This window comes from Ictidomys tridecemlineatus, chromosome 6 (assembly GCF_052094955.1).
Source record: "Ictidomys tridecemlineatus isolate mIctTri1 chromosome 6, mIctTri1.hap1, whole genome shotgun sequence".
Lineage (NCBI taxonomy): Eukaryota > Metazoa > Chordata > Mammalia > Rodentia > Sciuridae > Ictidomys > Ictidomys tridecemlineatus.
In genome coordinates this window covers 159,687,720-159,712,794 of record NC_135482.1, presented here as the reverse complement: position 1 = coordinate 159,712,794, position 25,075 = coordinate 159,687,720, and the positions used below count along the sequence as shown (strand labels likewise).

General features: G+C 42.2%; 1 protein-coding gene across 2 annotated transcripts; it reads right to left on the bottom strand.

Annotated features, from left to right (window-relative positions):
- Positions 1 to 10,961: 10,961 nt before the first annotated feature.
- Positions 10,962 to 24,497, bottom strand: Cby2 (chibby family member 2). Of its 2 annotated transcripts, XM_005341243.3 has the most exons (3): positions 24,423 to 24,497; positions 24,014 to 24,094; positions 10,962 to 12,355 (listed from the first exon to the last, which is right to left on the bottom strand). In XM_005341243.3, the coding sequence occupies exons 1-3, from the start codon at positions 24,495 to 24,497 to the stop codon at positions 11,156 to 11,158; spliced, it is 1,356 nt and encodes a 451-aa protein (XP_005341300.1). In that variant the 3' UTR covers positions 10,962 to 11,155. The 2 variants fall into 2 exon arrangements, with proteins under 2 accessions (XP_005341300.1, XP_077908555.1); XM_078052429.1 differs by lacking the exon at positions 24,014 to 24,094.
- Positions 24,498 to 25,075: the final 578 nt, after the last annotated feature.

Sequence of the window (25,075 nt, the reverse complement as noted above, 5' to 3'; positions counted from 1 at the left end):
AGCCCTGAGTTGAATCCCCAGAAACACATACACACACACACACACACACACACACACACACACACACACACTCACTCACTTTTTTTTTTAAAGAGAGAGAGAGAATTTTTTTTAATATTTATTTTTTTAGTTTTCGGTGGACACAACATCTTTGTTGGTATGTGGTGCTGAGGATCGAACCCAGGCCGCACGCATGCCAGGCGAGCATGCTACCGCTTGAGCCACATCCCCAGCCCACACACACATTATTTTTTATATAAATTGCTCAATCTGAAGAATTTCTATCACACCCTGGATAGACTGAGACAATATCTCAGATTTAGGAAGCCTCTCCTGGCAATCTTGTCTGAAATTGTCATGTGCCTCCTGGCATCTCGTTTCCTACCACTTTCTTCATAGCCTTTAGCACTACATAAGATGACTTGCTTATGTGATTACTTGTTTATCTGTTGTCTTCTTGTCAGAATGTAAACTCCATGTCTGCCTTGCTCCTTGATGACTCATTACCCAGAATGAAACCTGGAACACAGTTCAGTGTTTAGTAAATGTTTGATAAATTACTGAATGGCTAAATAAATTCAAGCTCACTGGAGTGTCTCATATTTGCATGCCTTTCTCATGACACGTAATTTGACCTGTTCATCTTCTCTGTTTTGAATCTTCTTGAGAAAATATTTTTCATTTTCTTGTGTGCGTGTATGTATGTGTATGTGTGTGTGTTATCCGTACATAACACTGTGTGTGTGTGTGTGTGTGTGTGTGTGTGTGTAGTCCAAGTGTATTCTAGCTCTTAGTACAACTATTCACATACATACAATCAAAATCATTTCCATATTTAAAATACCAGTCAAATTCACTGGGCCGTCCCTATCATAGTCATGAGAAAGCAAAACTTTGGTAGCTTGGCATAATATTTAGGGTTAAAATAGAATTCGGGGTTATTGGCCCACTTATGTTCATAATAATATTCTTTATCATAGTGTCACATTCTACTTCTATTGAAAACTTTTATTTGTAATACTAGGAGAATATTATTTTGGATAATTTATAGATAATGACATTAGTTAGTGTTGGAGAATAATTAGCGAGTTTGAACATCAATAAGTCCCTAAAGCCTCTGAAATCAGACAAAGGAGTCAGGCTGTAACGATCATATCTTCCCTTGCTATGGTGGGATGGTTAATTTTATTTCAACTTGACGGGGCCACGGGATTCCCCAGAAAGCTGGCAAAACAAAAGTTCTGGGCATGTCTGTGAGGGTGTTTCTGGAAGAAAATATTAACATTAAACAGAGACACGAGGTGGGAGGGAAAGGGAGAGAAAAGGGGAATTGCATGGAAATGGAAAGAGACCCTCATTGCTATAAAAAACTACATATAAGAGGTTGTGATGGGAATTGGAAAAAAAAAACAAGGAGAGAAACGAATTACAATAGATGGGATAGAAAGAGAAGGGGGGGAGGGGGGATAGTAGAGGATAGGAAAGGTAGCAGAATACAACAGTTACTAGTATGGCATTATGTAAAAATGTGTATGTGTAACCGATGTGATTCTGCAATCTGTATTTGGGGTAAAAATGGGAGTTCAGAACTCACTGGAAACTAATGTTTGAAATATGATATGTCAAGAGCTTTGTAATGTTTTGAACAACCAATAAAAAAAAAAGATTCAAAAACAAAAACAAAAATAAATAAATAAATAAATATATACATGGAAAAAAAAAAAGACATTAGCACTTGAATGAGTGGGCTGAGTGAAAAGATGGCCCTCACCACTCCAGGCAAGTATTATTCAATCCAAAGAGGACCTGAAGGAACAAAAAGAGGGAGGGCAGAGGAAGGGTGAGTTTGCTCCTGTGTAATCTTGGACCTCCATCTTCTCTTGCCCCTCCCCACCTCCTATCCAGCTCTCAGGCTTTTGGCTGGGGACTGAGCTACACTACCAGCTTTCCTGGTTCTCCAGCTTGCAGATGGCAGATCATGGGACTTTCCAACATCCACACTCACATACACCAGCTCCTGTTTCCACTGGCTTTGTTTTTCTGGGTAATTCTACTACACACTATAAGGATCTACTGTACCTAGTTTATGGCATACAGATACACTCTCTGATTTTACTTTCCTGTGGTGTATTATATACATCAAGTCAAAGCTAATTCCTTCCTACCAAGAGTGACCCTTTCTTAAAAAAAAAAAAAAAAATCACTGCTACAGTTTATCTGTCTTCTTTCTCACTCAAATATGTGAAGGATCACTGCCTTCCTCCCTGGCCATTGTTCCCCCAGGATGCAGTGAAGTGAAGAGGCCACTGTGTCCTAAGCATGAAGTGCCATTTAGGATGCCTGTGGAGGTCATGTCTGCAGACCTTTGAACACAAGACCCTGCCAGAAAGCTTTTGCAGCCTTAAGCTCCAACAAATTCAATTCCTACAAAGGCCATGTCTTCCAGCTTCAAGTGTGTCTGTGTGTGTGTGTGTGTTCAAGATTACCATGAAAATGGTTATTTTCACCAACTAATAGCCTACAAACTCTAACAACTAAAACAGCACTAGACCTCAGGCCTACCCAGGCGGCAATGGAAGCCACCAGGCATCCCAGCATCAGGCATGTTTTTCTAACACAGCAATTCTCACTTCTCTGTCTCTGCTTGGGATGACCTGCTTCTCCTCATTTGCTACATTCAAAAACAATAACAACTGCAGAGAGTTAGAGAAGAATGTTGAATTATACCTGTTCTTAATAATATCGACTTCAAAATTCTGATATTTGGGATTTAGATCCTCATCCTTCAATACTGGGAGACAATTTAAATAAGACCCCATTTGCAAAGGATATGAAAGCATCAAGTTTTTAGCTGCACTGTCAGCAGACAATGAGCATTGCAGTTGTCCTCCACATTTTTCCCTGAGTTTCTTATTTTCTGAGCACCTAATGCATTCCAGGTACTGTGCTGAGTATTAAATTTTTAGACGATAATTTCTGTCCTCAAGGAACTCTCAGACTTGGGGAAGGAACAGATATACAAACAGGCTATTTCTTGACAGTACAGTGAGATTAAGTAGAAGAATATGCATGGTTGGGGCAGGGAATGGCATTACACAAAAGGGAGGTCTTCAGACTAACCTTGAATCTCCAGGAAGATTCTTGAAACATCTGACTCTTGATTTGATTCTTGAGCGATAGTAAGAAATGCAAGATACAATAGAACTCAAAATATATTCAAGATTCAGAGAAACACATAGGCCAAGAATGATAGCCAGGGGGCTAAAGGCAGGAACATGCTGCTACTCTTAAGGCAGAGGGTAGCAGGAGATAGACCCCGGCAAAAGGAGACTGTTAGGAGGAGCTGGGGTTCTTTTCTAAGAGCCTTTTCCACATCATGGCATACATAGCAAATTATGGCTGCATGCATATGGGGGCAAATCAACAAGGCCGCTCCCAGCTTGGCCATCCTTTGAACTGAAGGAATCAATGTATCTTCACACCTGTCATTGAACTCAACTTACTGGTGGGAAAGTTCTAAAAATAAATAAATAAAGAGCCACTGAGAGCTTTGAGGCAGGGTTATGACATAGTCGATGCTGTGTTTTAAATTGTTCACCTGGCTGAAATGAGAAAATGGATTTACTTAGGATTTGACCATAATCGTTTAGGCAAGAGCTGATGAGGCCTTAACTGGGTCAGTGATCAGATAAAGAGAAAAGGACAAGTTTGAAAAATTGGGAGAAGATAAAATTGGCCACATTGGAAAACAAGGGAGAAAACAGAGCCTAGGGTAGCTCCCTGGTTTCTGGCCCAGTATTGAATGAATACATATATACATAAACCTATTTTGTCCAAAAGATTAAGATCTCTCCCCATTCATCACATCACACATATTTAAATAGAGATTTTTTTTAAAAAGTCATCAGACAAAGAAAACACTGAGGCCATTAGGAATGCTCTCCTCTTTCCCAAAATTTTGTCTGAATGTCAGAGTCAACACATAAAGAGACACAATTGAGAGGGAGGGAGGGAGGGAGAAAAGGAAGAAGGGAAGGAGGGAAGGAAGGAAGTAGTGAAGGCAGGAAGGAGAAAGAGGGGAAGGAATTAAGAAATCACTCTGGTTTCGGTATAACAGTCTGATATTAAATTCTTCTTAGTGTGGGGCCATCTTGCCCTCTGTCAGATTTCAAAGCAAAATTAGGTCCTTTGCTTCCATTCTTTCCGAGGCAGCAGGTCCCAAGGTAATTCTACAAGGTCTCAAATTGTTCACATGATTCTGAAATAAAGAAAGCAGAGCCACTTGGGCAATCTTGGTTACATGACCTCACAGCTCTAGGGAACAGCTCTCTGAATAGTTCTAAATTGTCATGGTGTTAAATACCCTGAATGGTGTCCTCAAGATTTCCTGGGAGATGCAGTGAAGCTTGAAAAAAACCACACTGGCTTGTCTACACTGAATGCATTAGGGCCTGGCCATTCCATGTCCCTGGCAGGCCTGACCTCAAAGGACTAGCCAATTCTGGACACCCTAAAGAAATGCACTAAAATCAACTTTCTAAAAACAAACTTCAGAATTACAACAATAAATGCAAATGCGGGGATCTTGCTTGACTCAGACAAATAATGGGAGAAATTTTATTATAAACTGGGTATTAAATGATATTCAGGATTTATGGTTTATTTGGTTAGTTGTGACCACGGTGAATACATTAGAAATTAAAATAATGTTTATCAGTGATATAATACTAAAGGATTTACAGATGAAATCTGGTACTTGCTTTAAAAATACCCTACAAAAGAAAGAGGAAGGAAGGAAGGGAGAGAGGGAAGGAGGGAAGGAGGGAAGGAAAAAAAGGAGAGAAAGAAAAAAAGAAATGAGGGAGGGAGGGAGAGAAAAGAGGGAGGGGAGGAGGGAGGAAGGAAGGGGAAAGTGGAGGAAAGGAGAAAAGAGGAGAGGAGAAGAGAGGTAAAGAAGGAAAGTGAGGAGAAGTAACAGGATTGGCCACCAGTTCATCTGTGGAAGCTGCATAGTGGAGATGTGAGGACTTACTATACCATTATCTACTTATTTATCATACCTACCTATGTACTTCTGAGGAAATTTCTATCATAAAGCTCTATTCTACTTCTACTTCACATATTGACTCACCTGCTGAATTTAAGTTTTTAGCATAATGTAAAGCAAATATGCATTTGTTTTAGGAAGGAATAGGGGCTGGGTAACTGCTAAAGATTCTTTTTTAAACCACTGGTTCTGCTACAGTACTATAATAATCATAGCTACTATTACTTAGTGTTCACTTTATTCCAGGCACTGAGATAATTATTTTGCATGCATTTATCCAATTCTCACCATAAATCTGTGTTTAAAAACATGAGGAGCCAAAATGCTAACTTTACACAGGTTCTCCAGGAACCACCAAAAAAAAATTGATCCAATTATGCAAATAAAAAAAATCCTCAAAAGTCTTGTAGGCAGTTTTCCATGGATTGCTATAATTTTTATCTATAGCCTTGAAGATACATAGGAAGCATAATGATTATGATGGGAATAGTGGGCAATGACTAACAGCTATTGAGTGCCTCTAACATACTGGTCTGTTCTAAGCATTTACCATGCATGGCTCCACCTGAGTCTCAAAACCACCTATGAAGTAGATTAAGTGCATTGAGGACCCAATCCTTGGCTCCCCTGTATTCTTGTCCTTTGCAGCTCCTATCACCAACAGGGGAGATGCATTTCAAATCCCTTGAATTTGGGATGGCTTCATGAATTGCTTTTACCTGTAGAGTGTGTTTGGTAGAAAGGAACATAGACCACCTCCAAGCCTAGGCTTCAAGAGGCTTTGCATACCACCATGTTTTCTCTCTTGGACTCCTGCCTCCACCATGAGACCAAGCCAGGAGCGACTTGCTGGTTAGTGAAAGAACACATGGAACAGAACAAAGGAGCTTAGCAGCCATCAGCTAAGCAGAGACACCTAGTTACCACCCAACTGACCACAGGGACATGAAGGAATCCAGCCAAGACTAGAACTGCTCAGGTGAGTCTAGCAGCCTAATTTTCCAAACAGAACAACTGTAAATGAAATAAATGATTGCTTCAAGTCACTAAGTTTTGAAATGGGTTTGTAATGCAGTGACCGGTGACTGATATAGGTGTGTACTGTTGTTTTTTACATTTTATAGATGAGGAAACAGAAAGCTTGCCCCAGGTCACATAGTAAGTGGTAGAGCTGAGACATCCCCCAGAAGTCTGCCCTAAAGTCCATGTTGCTGGTGCAAACCTGTGATCTTTACTCAATGAAAAGAGCAGAATGAGAGGTTATTGGTTTTTGATACCCACCAGCACAACTGCATCCTATTCGAGTTTATTACAAGCACCTAGCAGGAAAGGTATCCCATCTGTCTTAGTCAGGTATAGTTCCCATAACACTATAGCAGAGACTGGGTGGTCCAAACAACTGAAATTGATTTTCTCACAATTCTGGAGGCTGGAAATCTGAGATCAGGACAGCATATTTGGATTCTGGTGAGGGCCCACTTCCTAACTTACAGACCGCCACCTTCTTTCTATGTCCTCACATAGCAGAGTCAGAGACAGAGACAGAGACGGAGAGCACACCAACTTTCTAGTGTCTTTTCTTATAAGGGAACTAGTTCCATCATGAAGAACTCACTGTTGTGACCTCATTAAACCTAATTATCACCCCAAATCCCCACCTCCAGATATCATCACACTGGGGGTTAGGATTTGAACATATAAATTGGCAAACACAATTCAGTCCTAGTACCATCCTTTCTCATTACTCCAAGTACACCTTCCCCAGAGCTCTGCCTGCCCTTCTCAGGAGGTATCATCTTTGTCCTCTTCTAGATATAACTGCCTTGAGACAGGGTGACAATTGGGCTCATTTGAAGGAGCCCAGTGGGGATCTCTAGAAGCACTGATGTGATAACTGAATTCTGATGGTGAGAAGAATATAAAGTAGCATCTACACTTAAGCAAGAAACCTGGAGTAAAATTTTTATCCCAAAGACTATGGAAAGACAGAGATGAACTTTAAGGAAGGAAATGCCAAGATTGCATGCACATATTTAGGAAAGTCAGTCTGATGGCAACACAGAGAATGGGCCAGAAGTAACCCTGGGAACAGATCAGTTCAGAGCTGTGGCCGTCACCCAGTAGATAATGGTAGCTGGGACTGGAGTTGCATCATGGGGAAGAGAGAAAAGTTTGAGAGTCCAAGGGCTATTTTAAGAGAATCAAGGGTTACCTGGTGAATGAGGGAAGGAGAGGGTAAAGGTGGACACCACACAAACACAGACCTACAGAATGTAACTGTAACCAAGAAATTCTCTTCCCTTAGTGACAAATGACTAGTTTCTGAAAAGGATTTTTTGCTTAGTGCTTTCTCCTCCAGAGGATTTTGCATTTCAGGCGGAGAGTTCTGAATTGCCCTATCTGCAAAGAATAAAGGCAGCCTTCCAGAGAGAAAATGTCATAAATTAAACAGCCACTTGTCTTGACAGCATTAAAAATAATCTGTCACCTGCTCGTAACTTTGTTCTTGGTTAGAAAGGCCATTGTTTGAGTGAACAAAGAGGATAAGAAATCTGGAAAGAACTGTTTATCCAGAAAAACTGATGGGAGCTCAGATTGGAGAAGACCTGCATGCGAATAAGGAAGGGGATGGAAAACTCCAAGTATAAACGTTCTCTCTGCTGTGGGAGACTAGAGTCCAACTGAGAGGCGCAAAATTATGAATGGAAAGCAAGCCAGTTCCTAGCAGCTGCTCTTGGTATTTCCATAATACTCTGAAAATGGCCCTGTTTCTCAACAAAAGTCATTTCTCATCTGATGAATCAGAAATTCAACTTTGAGGACAATGAACTCATGGTGATTAAGGAGGACTTATGGGTCTCCTGTTCTTCCATCCGACATTTTGTCCCAGTTTACCCTCCTCTGTGCTGTTGCTCATGCTGCCCAGGGTGACACTGGACCTCAGCAGGCATTGAAGACTGCAACCACTCTAATTTATGGAAATTTCTTAGAAAAGTGATGAGATCTGAGCATACAAAACACATACAATTTTCTTCAGATTTTTTTTTTTCTGGTTCCCATTTCTGTCACTCTCTACTAAGTTGAGGACAATTGCTATGATCAAATCATTTGAGCATGCTCCCCAAGGGTTCACGTGTTGGAGGCCTGGTCCCCAGGGTAGTGATGTTAAGAGTTGGAATCTAGGGGAGTTCTTTAGGTCACTGGGGGAGTGCCCTAGGAAGGGATTAACATAGTCCCTGTGGAAAGTTCTCAAAAGAGCCTTGTTATAAAAGAACAGTGTTGCCCGTAACCTGGGCTCTTTGGCTTCCTATATAGCAGTATCTCTCTACATGTGAACTGCTCTGCAAAGAGCAAACAGGCTTGGTCATTCGAGGAAGACCTAAGGTTGGACCAGGAGGCAGACACGGAACAGAAAAAAGGAGCAAGATGCTGAAAGAAAACTTTCCTTTAAAAATGAAATTTTATTCTGTTCTACCAGAGGTTAGGTCCCACTAGAATGTTAGCTAATCTGTGACAGATTGCATTGTACTGTACAATATAACATTGTTTTGAAATAAATCTCCCCCGCTCCACAAAAATGATGTTTTATGGCTTGTCTTGCTAATTTTTCACCCATTCACAATCTGCCTGACAGAGAAAGTTGACATTGTTAAATAGTATTAAGTTCTCTGAGCTCTCTCAGCTTGTGAGAAAACATTCCACTGCTGTTATATAGATTAATCCAAGTTAAATATTTGGAACACGAACATGGGGAGCGTGTGTCTTTAGTCTTCTCAACTTTCTGTCTACAATAACAAAAATCAGTTTGGTTTCATCAAAAACCCCAAATCAAAAACCCTACCCACTGGAGTTACTAAACTGACTTAAACAGTGTCTGGTATTTCATGATGCCCCAAATGATGAATTTTTCAAATATAGGAAGCAAAAAATACAAAGGTCCAGAGGCCCATCAACAGCTACTTCCAATTTTTCAGATTTGGGTGACAACGGTGGAATAAATTACTCAGCTTTTGCATGCACCCCACCCCACCCCCTCACCCCACCCCCACACCTCAGGTACAGATTAAAGGTATAGTCACCAACTGGTGAGAAGGAATACTATTCAGGCTGTCCTCTCCCCTATGGAATTTCCAAACTTGACAAGTTCTTGAACCTGGAAAACAGGCTCTGAAGCCATTTTTAAACTTAATTTTTAGAGACCAGGAAATTGGCAATGTAAGCTCAAGGAGTTTGAGCTCGGCAGTTATTCAGTCTATATTGAAGACCCAGACTGGCTCTTCCCTTCTGGTTAGTTGGCAAATCACTTGGATTTCCCACTTGCACAGCTGTGGAAAAAATGACATTGCCCACCTCACAGATTCTAAGGATCACAAGGAGTCATCAAGCGAAAAGGGAGATACAAAGGAGTTACTGCCTTTTGGAATTTGCTCAAGTCTCAGAAATTTAGGCAGCAATAACACACATTAGGAGTGAGGATATTTCAGTCTTAAACAGAGTTTGGGAGCCAAACTCTGCTCTTTAGTTGCCTGAGGCTACCTTTCAACTTCTTGTTCTAAAGTATGTTCAACTTTAAAATGAGAATTTTCAAAAAGACCAAGACACCAAATCTTGAGCCTCTATACCTTCATTCAATGAGCCTGGTAGCCACCTGCCCAAGCTCTTGAATCCAAGTGGGAAGTGTGAATCCAGGGGTATAAAGGTGAGCCTAGGGTCAGGGAGAGCAGAAAGCACCCCTTCCCAAACTTGGTTATCAACAAAGTAATATAAAGAGGGATTCCCTTGGAATCCAATAAAATCAGGCAATCTAGGGTTCCCCAAAGATAAGCAGACTACTTTGTAGCATTAAGTCAGAGAATTATGAATCTAATGGAGAGAATTGTAATAGGATTGCCCCTGTAGAAATCTTTGTTTTCTCAGAGCATTTCATGGACTTGTGTTCAAGGGCTATACTTTGAGAGCCCTGGGGCAGTGTTGGGATTTTGTTTTCCAGGGGATATTTGACAATCTCTAGAGACGTATTTGCCTTAGCTGTGGGACAGTTGGCCTTAAGTGGCATCTGATGGGGAGAGGCCGGGGATGCTGGAGAATACCATACAGGACAGTCCCTAACACAAAGAGGTATGCATTCCCAAATGTTAAGTGACATAGTTGAAAAGCCCCGACTTAGAGTGATCTCTTCTCCCCCAATGCTATAGCCTCAGAAATAGGAGATAAGAAAGACAAGAGGAAGCAGAAAAGGAGGAAGGAAGAAATGAGGAAATAAAAACAGAAACAGTAAAGGCAAAAGAGAGAGACTGGGGGAGAAAAGAAAAAGAAAGTAGATTCATAATTGTTAAAACTTGGAAGCCACCAAGATGTCCTTCAGAAGGTAAATGGGTAAATAAACTGTGGTACATTCATAGAATGGAATGGCAAAAAGGAATGCGCTATCAATCTACAAAAAGGCATGAGGGAAATTAAATGCATATTGGAGTCAAAGAAAGCAATTTGCAAAGGCTACCTACTGGATGATTCCAACTACACGTTGTCGTTCTAGAGAAGGCAAAACTCTGGAGACAGTGGTTGCCAGAGCCTGGAGGTAAGATGACTAAAGAGCTGTAGGACAGTGAGACCGTTCTGTTTGATACTTCAGCGGTGGCCGTGTCATACACTGTCCAAACCTAATACCCAATTTTCAAAAGGGAATCCTAAAATGTGCTGTGGACTTGGGGAGATAATGATATATCAGTGTAGGATCATCAGTTTTAACAAACATACTACTCTGGTGGGGGACGTTGGTAGTGGGGGAACTGTGCCTGTGAGGGGGCAGGGGGCATATGAGAGCTCTGTACCTTCAGCTCAATTTTTCTATGAACCTAAAATTGCTCTAAACAATTCTACTTTTTTTGCAAAAGGAAAAGAAGCCAAAGTGGCATGCTGGTGTTGGCTAATCCCAGCCTCCTAGGCCTTTATTTCTTCTCTGAGTTTAGGAGGTCCCTTAACGCCTCTCTGCAGCAGGCACACACTGGTGGGCAAAGGCAAGGACAACGAGGGAAAGAGGGGGATTTTCTTGGGCCCCGTGAGGTGTTCTGTGCCTGAACTTCGTGTCCCTGGTCCACTGCTAAGGCCTCAGACCCTGCTGGGCTTCTTGAGGTCCTTGTTCTTGGACGGCATGAAGGCATAGAGCTCCTCAATGAGCATCTCCATGCGGGCGGTGACCTCGGTCACCGTGTCGATGACCAGCCTCTGCTGCAGCTTCAGCTTGTTGTTCTCCCACAGGGCCTTGTTCTCCTCCTGGAAGACGCGATGCTCCTCGCGGAGCACGTGCAGGGCCCTGTTCTCCTCCTGCAAGAGCCGATTCTCCTCGCGCAGGGCCTGCAGCGCCTGGCTCATCTCTCTCATCAGCTGCAGGGGCTGCTCTCCACCCACCAGGCTGGTGACCGTCTTGCCCTCTTCCTCCCTGGAAGGCCCTGACAGGTTGCTGACCATCTCCCTCAAGGCCCGCAGGGTCTTGGAGTCCTCTTGCGGGCTCGAGGGTCCTTTGGGCTCTTCAAAGGGAGAGGAAAGGCCCGGGCTCTGGTCGGGCAGCAGTCCAGGCCCGTGCGGCTCCTGGTGGGGAGAGGGCACTGGCTTGCTGTCCTCCGCAGAGGTGCTCTTGTCCTCGGCCTGGCTCCAATAGGCCTGCCTCTGCTCCAGCAGCTGCTGCAGGGCTCGGTTCTCCTCCCGGAGGAGCTGCAGCGTGCTGTTCTCCTTGCTGCACTGCGACGGCAGGGCCGCGTTGTCCTTCTTGACCGCCTCCAGCGACGCGTTGTCCTTGTGCAGCGGTGGGGAGGAGGCGCGGCTCTCTTCGCGGCCCAGGGCGGCCTTGTGCTCCTCGCAGAAGACCTGCAGGATCTTGTTCTCCTTGCGGAGGCCTTTGTTCTCCTCCCGCAGGGCCTTGTTCTCCTCGCGCAGGGCCCGGTTCTCCTCCTGCAGCAGGTACTCCTTGGCCAGCCTCTTATGGTGCAGCTTGTGGTGGAAGGAGGAAGAAGGAGAGAAGTAAGGGGACTGGAGGCGACAGTTCTCGTTCACCCACCTTCCGTCCTGGAACACGAACATCTCGTCACTGAGCTGCACCCGCGGCGGGTTGTAATCCAGCTCCAGGTCGGCCTGGGAGGTGGGGCGCTCCATGGGTTCGAAAGGCACGGAGGAGAAGCGGTTGAGCGGGTAGGAGTGCTGGCTGACCACCCGGCGGCCCAGCCGGGGCAGGGCGGCCGCCTGGGCCTGCCGCGAACAGCGAGGGGTGGAGTACAGGCTGTGGAGCCTCAGGAAGGGCTCAGCAGTGCCCCTCTGTGGGAGAGAACAGGGAAGTCCAGTGTTAATGGAGGGACGGACACACCCAGAGCTAGTGGACAGGCCCAGGACACCCCCCAGTAAACCCTGCAAGTCTAAATAGGCTCCTGGTCACTGGGGTCACTTTTGCCTCCTGGGGTCCTCACAAGGAAATAGAGCCAATCCTTGTTATTCTTGGTAGTTTGGTTGTATAAAGTCATCTCCAACCTTGAACTGATCAATTCTGAACCATTGTCCCCAGGGGAAGTGCAGGACTAGGTTCCAGTGAGCCTCCAGTTACAACTGATCAATACATAACCTTGTTTTATGTGTGTTTCTGTTTAAAGATGTCTGAATTAATATGTTTGATTGATTCATTAAGATGGAGCACATCATTAACAGCACTGTCATTCATGCTGGAACAAGACTTAACAAACACGTGTTTTCTCCATCAAAGGCTTCTGGTGATTAGGGACAATAGATAGCACCTTCAACACTATGCCTAATAGGAGCCATTGCCTACAGTGAGTCGCCAACTAAAAGCAACAAAATTTCAAGGTCATGGCTCTAAATTGCAAAAAGAGCGCTATGTTCCAGTATGAGAGTTCAAACAAGAAGTCCCCACATTGGAGTCTCTGCTACAGACCACATGCACTACTCTGTACATGTCCAATGGCCATAGAAGCGCTATAAGTATTGATTCTGGGGTTACAAGCAAATCTTGGTGAATAGGCAAGTGTACAAATATAAAATCCATTTTAATTAGAGGTTAATGTGATTCAGATGTATATGGTGGAGGCTAAAGTATCAATTTTAGAAGCAACCAAATATTTACAGTCCTGGACTTACCACTTATCAGTCACAAGAATTTAATCAAGTAATTTGAGCGACAGTTTCAGAGTGGGACATAATGATACCTTCTTGATTCAGAGATATTTGAAGTCTTAAAAAAGATCATGCACAAAATCACTAAGCACAAACTCTGTCACATTTCTGTCACCCTAAAAGAACAAATATTGTTCTCGAGCTACCCCAGCTACAGGTGTGTGCCTGCAATTGGCATGAGCAGAGGGATAGCATGAATCACCCTGATAGTTATCCAAATCACTGTGTTTAAGATGGGGTGATGTTGATCACCCCCTCCCTTCTCCTGGACCACTCAGGCTCATTCTCCTCTCTTAGCGTCTTGGAGTCTGTCCTGACCACGGCCCTTTAAATATCCACCTCAGCCTTCAACACAGTGCAGGGCTCAAAACAAAGTCTAGCTGCTCATTTTGGAGAGACAAGCACCATCCCAGACAGATCACTGAGTGCTGAGAGTTCAACCCGTAGGAATGAAGACAACAAAGGGCACTAAAGAATTCATAAAGAGGCTCTCATGGTGGTGGCCATGAACCTCAAAACTACAGCATAAAAAGAGGACTAGGATCTTCAATAATAGCTTTTGCAATTCCAAGCATAATCTGAATGAGTCTTAAATGCAGATTTCTCAGCCTTCAACATATTGAAGTAGGGGCCAGAAATCTCCATTTCTACCCAGCTCCCTTTACATGATTCTGGATGACGTGGTAAGGACACCTCTAAGAGAGCAGGGTTAAAGACAGAGGGGTCAAGACCTGGTTCAGGTTCTGTCACTGGTGAGCAGTTCGAAGCTGGAGGTTGCCTCACACTCTCTGAGACTTGGATTTTTCACCAGTAAAATATAGAGAATCAACCTCTGTGATCCTAGAGGCACCTTCCAACATTCAAAGTCAATGATGGAGGCTGGGGTTGTAGAGTGCTTGCCTCACCTGTGTGAGGCACTGGGTTGATCCTCAGCACCACATAAAAATAAATAAAAAACAAAGGTATTGGTCCATCTATAACTAAAAAAAAAATATTAACAAGGAAAATCAATGATGGGCTGAGGATACAGCTCAGTGGTAGAGTACTTGTCAGGTATATGTGAGTCCCTGGGTTCAATCTCCTATACTATTAAAAAAAATCAATGAAATATATCTGTAAAATGCAGACAATAATATGTACCCTGCTTAGTTCACAGCACTACTGTTATGAACTAAGCAAATAACAGAGACAAAAATGTTCTTTAAATTACCAAGTGCCTTAGAAATGTAAGATATTATTATCATTGAGAAAAGCAGATTTTAATAGTGCAAGAACTATGAGGTGTATTCAGAAAGACATGAACGGGTGTAATACACACTGGAGAAGAGACAACCATGGCAGCAATGAATTAAATAAATATAAGATCACGATAGTTACTTCTAAAGCCATCCAAAGCATTCCATTCAAGTACATAAAAATGCTTTCCAGATATTATCAACTCCTCATTTCTTGGGTGATTTTCACAATTTTACAGAGACAAAAGGTAGAAAACAAATTATCTTCAGTGAGTGTGTGTGTGTGTGTGTAGAAAGAGAGAGAGAGAGAGAGAAAGGCAATTTACACAGCATATAAAGTTAGTTAGAATTCTTTAAGATGCAAAAAGCTAGATAAATAGAAGACACAGTTCTATATCATTAACTTTGCAATAAGTACATGTCATTAACTCAGTAAAAGTAAGCTCAATCTTCCAGGTAGCAAAGGTGCAAGGGCATTCTTTAAGCAGAACCTTATTTCATTTCAATAAATTTAGCCTCCATGGTTTTCACATTTCTCAATTAGGGAAGCACAGGAACTCCTGTGGCTGAGTCTGTGATGAGAATGATAGTCTGTGGATAGTCCAGACTATTTTCCAATAAAAGTTTAAGGCCCCTGAGTTCCAGATTTCTGGGATGAATAGCCAAGGCCAAGTAAGGAAATACCTCTCTATTCTTGCACCAGAACGCATGCAAGGCTCCATCTCAGCAAGATCTAACTCCTGAAGATATGACCATGAGAAGATGTAGTTTAGTGCCTATCCTAGTTCTGAGAGGGAAAAGGAAGTAGGAAACAAATATCGAGACCCAAGATTCCTGAGGTGAGGTGAGCATTCTCCATTCAGAATTCATTTCATCCTCACAACACTAGCACATAAAATATTACAAGAGGTTGAGCACTTCTAATCCAAAAATTCTAATCCCAAACTTCTTGAACCCTAAACATGATGCCACAAGTGGAAAATTCCACATCTGATCTCATGCAATAAAAGTTGTAGTCAAAATATGGGCCCACTAAGAATATTGTATAAAATGACCTTCAGGACATGTGTATAAAATACATGTGAAACATAAATTTTGTGTTTAGACGTGGGTTCCATTCCCAAGATATCTTATTGTATATATGGATATATTCCAAAATTTTACAAAATCCAAAATCTGAAACATTTGTTTCCATGTATTATACATAAGGTATACTCAACCTGCATTCCCATTTTACAGATAGACTGAAACTCAGAGAAGTCTGTAATCAGCCCTACTATACTGGATTAGACACAAACCCACTTCTGGTTCCCAGAACTTACATGTATAAAGCACACACTTGGGAAATTATCATGGATTTACCAAAGGACTTCCAGTAACTTGAGAATCAAGATGGTTTCCTCAACTTCTTATTATGGAAAATTTCAAACATATATGAAAGGGAAAGAGTGATCAAATAAATTTCCACTTACTCCTTACCCTGCTTCACCAGCAATCAAATCAAGGCCACACTTGTTCCACAACCATCCCCCACCACATGATTATTTTAATGCAAAGAGAAATCATGTTTTTATTCGTAAATGCATCAATGTGCATCATTTCACAGAACCACATCATTATCATCCCTTTAAAATTTAGCAATGTTCCCTTAATATCATCAAATACTAAGTTGATGTTCAAATTTCCCTAATTGTCTCATAATTTCTCTTTAATAGTTGCTTTGTTTCAATCAGAGATGCTCTTCTTGATCCAACTGAGCATCCAAAGAGGATGTTCACTAATCAGCATCCACTAAGGCTTTATGTCTGTTCCTGTTTATATCCATGCTGGCCTTTCAATCATGTCACTGAGCTTCTTTTGTTCCTTAGGCACACACTGAACTGGGTACTCAAGGACTTTCCAACTGGCCCCTCAATAGAATATTAACATGTGGCAGATCCCCAGCTCTGGACAACCTGGGTATTTGACCCTTGTCCTTATGCACACCATAAACTGACCTTGGTCATATTCTCTCACACTGCAGCCTTGTTTTGCACTGCTACGTGATGAGGGATTGGAAACAGGACCTCTAACTTTGGTCTCACTTTCTCTGGTCTACTGGAGCCATATTTGCTGATTGGCACAACTGGGGCCCCACCATCCTTGTTAACATCTTGTCCTTGCCCTTCGATGGCCAGCTTTTCCCAAGCAGACCTAGTGCCTTCCTTGTCCCATACCCACAACACCTAATCTAGAAGGCTGATAGGCTAAATAAGGTCCCCTTTACTTTCTCATCAGAGAACCAAATCCTTCCCTTACAAATGAGCCTACTATCTTTCCTCCTATTCCCTAGGAACCCTGTTAGTGGTCAAATCCAGTGTGCCTCATGGCTTGGCTTCTTAGAACCCTTAAATACCTCTAAAACTTTATCAGGCGTGCATTTATTTGAATGGGTATTAGAAGAAAAATAAGCTTATTTTAACAAATTCAGAATTCTATGAATATTATTAAGAGGCACTAAAATAAAGCAGCATCATTTCTTTTTCTGAAAATGAGAAACTTTAAGGGAAAAAAATGCAAGTCTGTTCAGATATGACAGAATTCAGGCTTAAACTTTGGAGAAACATTGAGTCAAAGCAAATTCATTCTTTCCTGTGTTTTTTTCTCCAATTCCAATCAAAGCTAGCTTGAATTCTTCCTCCAAGCGGAGCTCTTTCTTGGTCTTTTGAAAATTCCTCACCTTAATCATACTCCCACTTAGAATGCTATTTCATCAACTCTTCTCCACATTGTTGATTAACATTACAGTTGGTATCTACTGTGTTCCCAGCTCACAGGTGTTGATCTCAAGAAACTTCCAGTCAATTTGAAAAATCAGCAAATAGCATCAGTTATTTCTTGGTGAAAATTAGAGGTTAAAGTACAGCAACCGTTAAGTGTAAGCAGCAAGTTAGGACATAATAACACTTGAAGAGACTCTTGGCTCTGCACTGTCTCAGTGCATAACCCTGATAAAGTCTTCTAACTTCTGTGCCCCACTTTCCATGTCTAGAAAATGAGGATTCTAACACACCCCATGTATTTTTGCAGGTTATACAGTGCCTGACTCTAGGAGATGCCATTCACTAACTTTGCCGCGTAAAACTCATACCGCTGTCTATCTCAACCTACTTATTTCAGAGAATTTTTTGTAGAATTCAAAAATAAAAAGAAAGAATGTATTTTCTTTGTAAAGAATAGTTGCTACATTCACAAGAAGTTGCTTAACATTTCCTTAGAGGATGGTTGCACACAAAAAGCTAAAGGAAACAACACTGAGTGACTAACAATATGCTAACAATATGCTAATGGCTTTCTTTATTCATATGCAATATCTTACCCAAAGATCTGAGATGTTTCTACCTAGCATCCCATAGCTAACAAGGGGGTGGAGCCAGGACTTAACATTAGTATATTTCACTTCAAAATCCATGCCCATTCTAGCACTTCATAACGGCTAGGTAATTTATTTTGCATGTGTTGTTATCATTCCAATAGTTTTCATACATCCTGTTCCCCTCCCCATTTATTTCTATAAATAAATTTCAATTCTCTAAAGAAGTAACCTGTTATTTAATTATTTATTTATTAATTTTAGACATTCCTAGTCCTGGGAATTAAAACCATATATTTGACATACAGTGGAGGCTTAATGTGTCCCTGCTGATGAATGAATTGACCAATGTACACTGAAAAGTAGGAAGAGATATTAGACTAAATTCTATGAAACTGTTCATATTCTGTTATCTTGGGCCTCCAAAAATGGCCATTTATTTTGTTTTGGAAAAACAACAAAGGATCTGAAAAGAGTTCTATGCTCCTAAAAATTCCTTGGAATACCCTGAAAAGGTTCTCATAAGCTTGGGAGCTACCCTATGGCAGCACTGTTCATTTGCCCTAAAGGATAATGAAGTGTATTTGGTAAAGGCTATATCCCCATTTCAATTCATTTTTTTTAAATTTATTTTAGTTGTTGATGGACTTTTATTATTAATTAATTACTTTTTATGTGGTGCTGAGAATCAAACCCAGTACCTCACATATGCTGGGCCAGCGCTGTACCACTGAGTCACAACCCCAACCCTCAATTCAGATTTTAAAACTTTAAAATAATCCTAGTGCAGGGATGTGATTGCATGATGTAAAATCTCCAACAGTGGAGTTTGCTACCTTGTGAATTCCACAAACTCCCAGGTCCCTCTGTGTGCTTCCCTTGAAGGAAACTGCCTCTGCCCACAGCACGCCAGCTATCCATTTCATTATCTTGAACCTGTAATCCAATCACAGTAAAATCCCCAAATTCCCAATATCTTTGAGCTCCAATTCCCGTGGTTGAGTACTCTTAAGAAAATCTCTTAGCTGCTCTGAGTGTCACCTCCAAAATAAGCCTAAACATAGCTGCTGTCTACTTCCTGGGATTGTAAGAGGACAAGGGGCAGGCAAGATGTCACAAAGACCAAACACACAATCAGCTCTACTGGTAAGATTTAACATCTCCTGGCCTGAGCCACTGTTGCAAATGCTGAGTATATTTTTCTGCAAGAGCCTTTTCCACAATGTGAGCCTCTGAGCTAAGCAAACACATGCAGGTATGAATCCCAGGCCTCCTCCGTCTGTGTTTGCAGCCAGTTCCTTTCAGTAGGTCTTCTTGACCAGTGTCAGTGGTCATTGGGTTGGTTCCTTGGACTGAGCTAATCTGCCCTGATAAGTCAGGCCCTGAGAAGAAGTCTGTGCCCAAATAAAATCCCTCAAACACCCTGAGAAGGATGAGAGGCAGAGCCTATGGCCATATGATCCAAGTTTCCCATGAAGGAAAGGATCAGCTCTTTCCTGGTCTCTGGAAAATGCTCTCACACAGGGATGGAGACCCAGTAGATGGGGAAGAAAAGGGCTGTCTCCTTCATGGAAGAATAAGACATTAAGTGGCTCCAGGAGGGGGATAACTTATCACACCTTTCCATCAGGTGTTGGAAAAGCAACCAAAACCCTGTTCTCAGCCTCAAAGTGGCTGTGACCAAATAATCTCTTAATGCTGACGATCCCAAGAAGATGCCTGGGCACAATTTGTGGATGTCTGAAATCCCACCTATGTTTAAGAATTCTTTCTCAGTGTAGGTTGGGCCCCTTCTTGGCATCTCCTTTTAAATGGGAGTGATCCTAGAAGGGAAATGCTTGAAATCCCTAAGGACTATATGCCTTGGTCAGATCACTAGTCTCAGGGATAGTGAGGGTATAGAAAAGAGCAGCTCATGGAAAAGAGAGGGGCAAAGGGCAAAGGGAGCCAAGAGGAACAGAGTCTCCTATTGGTGCTACAGGATTTCTAAGAAAAGGACTCTATGAGTGGAATCTTCCAGGGTGGAATTTCTTTGGGGATGGGACTGTAGGGTGATTAGCCAGGCTTAGCTGACATGGACTGCTATGGTTTGAATGTATCTCCTAAATTGCTCTCTGCCATGTTAGGAGGCAGCAAAAAGATCCTCACTGGCTTTGGTCTTCTAACCTTCCAGAACTATGAGCTTAATAAAACCTCTGTTCTTTATAAATTATTCGATCTCAGGTATTTTGTTATGGACTGATACACATATTGAAGTTCTCTCTACTCCTACCACAACCCAGAAGAGATGTCCAAACACTCAAGGAAAAATCCAAGTCTATTGACCAAGTTTTTCAACATCTATTGTACCTCCATTACTGAAGGTTACTAGCAGATAACATTTAGTCATCTTAGGTACTTTTAAAGGTTATAGAGTGGAAAGGTCCCCAGATCCTGAAATGAAATGCCAAATATGCTACTAATTTGCAAATGAGATGACATAGCTGACTGAGTCTCATTATCATTTAAAAAAATTAACTTACCTCCCCCAAGTACTGTGATAGAGTCAATATTTGTTTTAACAAATTCAAACAGGTAAAAGTATCGTTCACTGGGTCAATGTGATTGATTTTGATAGAATTACAACACTTATAGCAAAAAGAGAATAAAGAAGAGATTATACATGGTGGTTTTCACTAATCATTTAACACAGACTGTCCTGAAATCTTTCCCTGAAAAGTTATTCAGATTGGCAGAGATACTGGTACTGTCAGCGGGATCCTGTCACTTCTGAAGAACAAGCTCAAAGAAATGGGGAGAAAAGACAGCCAGGAGAGAAGGGGGGGGGGGGGCACTGGAAGGTGCCATCAGAGCTCATTCTGGCCTGGTTAGAGATCCTTCGTTAATGATCTAGGAGTAAACAGCAATTAATGAAATTCCCAGCCAGTGCTCACTGGGGAAGCCAGAGTGCCTGTGAGCACCACATCATTATGTGCAAGAGGAACCAGGAGATCCGTTCGCTTGGGCAGGAAATAACACTCATGACTTGCAAGTTAATGTGCTGGAGGGAAATAGATCAGAAAACACAAATATTTAATGTGAGGAAGAAAAATGGGAAATCAATAAGACCTGAAAAGACCTAAGGGTGATAACAAATCCTGAGTCATATGCATTTACAGTCTGATTGAGAAGCCCAGATGCCCAGTAGGACTGGAGCTACTACCAGAGCTGCTTCTTGGAGGCAGAGCCATTGTTGCCCTTCCCTCCCCAAACCCATGGACTTGGTCTCAAAACAGCACAGGGCAGATACACCCAGGGAGCTTGGAATTAGCTGTTAAGATTGGGGGAGGGGACCTTGGCCCATTTATTGATTGGGTTATTTGGTTTTTTTTGGTGCTTGGCTTTTGAGTTCTTTATATACCCTGGAGATGAGTGCTCTATCTGATGTATGAGGGATAAAACTTTGCTCCCAAGATGTAGGCTCTCTACTTACCTCGCAGATTGTTTCTTTTGCAGAGAAGAAACTTTTTAGTTTGAGTCCATCTCAAGAATTTATGGATTCTTGATTTTAATTCTTATACCAAAGGAATCTTATTAAGGAAGTTGGGGCCTAATCCCACATGATGGAGATTAGGGTCTACTTTTTCTTCTATCAGACACAGATCATATTACAGGGACACAGCCACATCAATGTTTATAGCAGCACAATTCACAATAGCTAAACTGTGGAACCAACCTACCTGTCCTTCAATAGATGAATGGATTTTAAAAATGTGGCATATATACACAATGGGATATTACTCAGCAATACAAGAGAATATAATCATGGCATTTGCAGGTAAATGGAGGGAGTTAGAGAAGATAATGCTAAGTGAAGTTAGCCAATCCCATAAAACAAAATGCCTAATGTTTTCTCTGATATAAGGAGGCTGACTCATAGTGGGGTAGGGAGGGGGAGTGTGGGAGGAATAGATGAATTCTAGATAGGGCAGAGGGGTGGGAGGGAAAGGGAGGGGGCATGGGGTTAGAAATGATGGTGGAATGTAATGGACATTATTATCCAAAGTACATGTATAAAGACATGAATTGGTATGAACATACTTTGTATACAACCAGATATGAAAAATTGTGCTCTGTATGTGTAATAAGAATTGTAATGCATTCCACTGTCATATATAAATTTTAAAAAATTAAAATTTTAAAAAATCAAGAGGAAAGAAGTTTTTAAAAAAAAGATTGGGAGAGGGGAGACACTTGCTCTTAAAAACTAGAGAGGAATTACAAAGCTCAGACCCAACCTGGCCCAGGCAGGTAACAGAGAAGAAAGGATACTCCTATTCCAGCTCTTTCCATCCCTGTTGGGCTTCCCATATCTGTAAAATCTCTACCACTCACCGGCACGGCCCTGGCCCTGACACACAATGTCATAAGTGCTCAGTCAATATTTCTTCCTCTCCTGGTTTCTCAGATTTACTCTTTTCCCTTAGGCTGCATGCCATCTCATTGATGGAGGTACAGCAAGAACATCAGTCCCTCTTCACAGCCCTGGGAGTTGTTTGGTTCAGATCATCTGTATAGAGACGTCACTTCCCTCCCCCAGAGACAGAGTCAGAGCATCCTGGCATGTAAGCCTGAGGCCACATCTGTTCGTGTGGGGGTGCACACACCCAGACAGCAGAGATCCCCTCATCCCGTGGCCCTCTGTCCTCCAAGACCACATCAACGGCCCCAGGTTTGGCAATACAGAAAGTGAGCCACCCCAGAAAAAGCTCTAGCCTTCTTAGAGGACTTTTTTTCCTCTTTGACTACAGAGCCTATTTCTCTCCCTGGGAGCTGGAAATATCCCAGGGAGAGAAATGGGAGAAATGGATAATTCTGTGATTATCCATACCTGAGGCAGAACCACATTGGCTGGGGTTTCTAGGCTCTCATATCTGGTGTCTTTTTTTCTTGTAAAATTTGGCCTTGAGTGCTGTGGGAAAGAGAAAACAAGATTTCCACTTCCCATCTCTATCACAGGATCAAATTCTCTTCTAATACCTACGCCCAGGTTGACATTCTCTGTCTGTCCTTTAGCAGAGCAAAGATTGGTTTATGTGGACCATGAAGGAACCAAAGGTCAACACCCACCCTCAGGGAGGAAGTATCGGCCAACAGAACTCAATGTGTGTTTCAAGCAGAAACAATCAGAACTAAAAATGTTTCTGCGGCTTGTTACCATCTTGTCAAAAGATCAGGAGAAATTACCTAATATGAGGGCTACGCATCATGAGCTGAAACAGAAAAGTAGCCCTTCCATACAAAGCCATAAGGATGATGTGACAAAAAACATCCAGGATGTCTACCTGTCCTATATATTTGCCTCCCATTGAACATATTTGCAGGATGGTTCTAATTGTCAACATAGAATGCCCACGGGTGACTGTCCTCCTTGTGTGTCCCTGGACAAACCTTTTAGATAGTTACCTCGGCATTGGATTCCTCCATCCTACATTTCAACCCTTCTGGTTGCATGGCCATGGTCTTCCAATGGGGCCTTAGGTGACTCTGGAGAAAGCAAGGCCAACCCCTTTGTGACATAGCAGCAGTAGAAACAATCCAACCCCAAGGACCACACCAAGGAAACAGCTGCTTGCAGGAGGAGACCTGAGAATCTCAAGACTGCCAGGACTCTAACAATTTGTTGGCCTCAAAACACACACACACACACACACACACACACACACACAAAAAAAAAAAGCAACAACAGAACATGCCCATCCCTCTTATGCTCTGTCTTTGGCACATAACAGGGCTTAATTATCTCCATAACCCTAAATAACTCTGCATCCCTTAGTATGTGTACTAGGTTTTCTCCTCATGGATTCATTCTTACACATTTGATGTCAAGTTCAAGTTTTATTTCACCTTGGAAATCCAGGGAGTTACACAACAGTCTGTAGCAAAGGATCTCATTTGAGAAGGTTGGGTTATTTCTGAGTATGATAGAAACTTGAAAGGTTAGGACTTTCAGGTGGCTCGTCTACCCAGCCTCCACGTTCAAGGATCCCAAGCCCATGTGGCACCCCCAAGGCCCACAGCCGGAGGGGAGGGGGTCTATCACAACTAGAATCCAATGGCCTAATTTCTCTGCTTATTCTACACCATCTTGCTAGAATCTCTAAAGAGGAGGGTTATTAAAAAGCCTAAAACCGATGGGCTACATCTTCCTGTGATTATCCATACCTGAGGCAGAACCACATTGGTTGGGGTTTCTAGGCTCTCATATCTGGTGTCTTTTTTTCTTGTAAAGTTTGGCCTTGAGTGCTGTGGAAAAGAGAAAATAAGAAGGTTTTCCAACTTCCCAACCCACTCTGGGCCTCAACTGCTCACCCGAAATATATAATGACTTTCTGTTCATCTATTCCCTTCTTGTTTATTATGTAAATTATGAAAATCTGAGTCTGGAGATATGGATCTATCTGATTAGATGCTTTGTTGATGTCTGAACAGAAATTAAGACAGGGATTATAGTTGATGTAAAAGCCTTTCGAAAGTCTCTGAAGCAGAGGTGGCTTCAAAGATGGCTTCAGAGATGGCTATACCTACTCCCTTGCCTAAGACTATTATTTCTATCTCAAGTAAAAAGTCATACCAATGTAAGGTGCCAGGTATAGGTCCTATGCAGAAGCTGGTCACCAAAACACTCAGAACATTCCAGAGGTGACATCACAAAACAATATGGTGTTTTTCAGGGTTCATGGTTTTTCTCTGAGCACTATAGGCAAGAATGATGCATCTGATAAACAAGAAGAGTTTGCCCTGGCTGTGATCACGTGGCTAGTTAGGGTCAGCGTGACACATAATTGCCCAAACACTTGGCCTTGTTTGGTCATCCTGGTTGCCATTCACATCCTCACTGCCAGGCTAGGTGGAGACTTGTAACTTCTTTCTACCTGCAGTTGGATCACTTAAGAAGGAAGAAACAAACACAAACCAAACTCTGCCAAGACCCAGGGAGGAAATACAGTCTGAGCTGTTTTGGTTTTTTTTGACACCAACTGTGTGTCCTACAATTCAATTCCATTCTGACATTAGCTCCCAGGGTTAGTGTCAGATCCCAGAAGTCAGGAGCTCAGTCCCATAAGACTGCCTTCCCTTCAGATGTCAACCACAGGTCTAATTCACCTATACTTCCAACTGATCAGCTATAAATCAGGGGTTTCCACCTCCTCCTCCTTGGGTTCAGTAATTTTCTAGGATGGCATACAAAAATCAGGAAAATGCTTTACTTTTGATTACAATTTT

Coding starts and splice junctions, on each gene's coding strand:
- Cby2 (XM_005341243.3), bottom strand. CDS start 24,497: ATGTCACCTCTGGAATGTTCTGAGTGTTTTGGTGACCAGCTTCTGCAT. Junction 24,095..24,422: donor ATACCTGGCACCTTACATTG/GTATGACTTTTT, acceptor TCTTTTCCACAG/CACTCAAGGCCAAACTTTAC. Junction 12,356..24,013: donor CCAATGTGGTTCTGCCTCAG/GTATGGATAATC, acceptor TCTCTCCCACAG/AGGGGCACTGCTGAGCCCTT.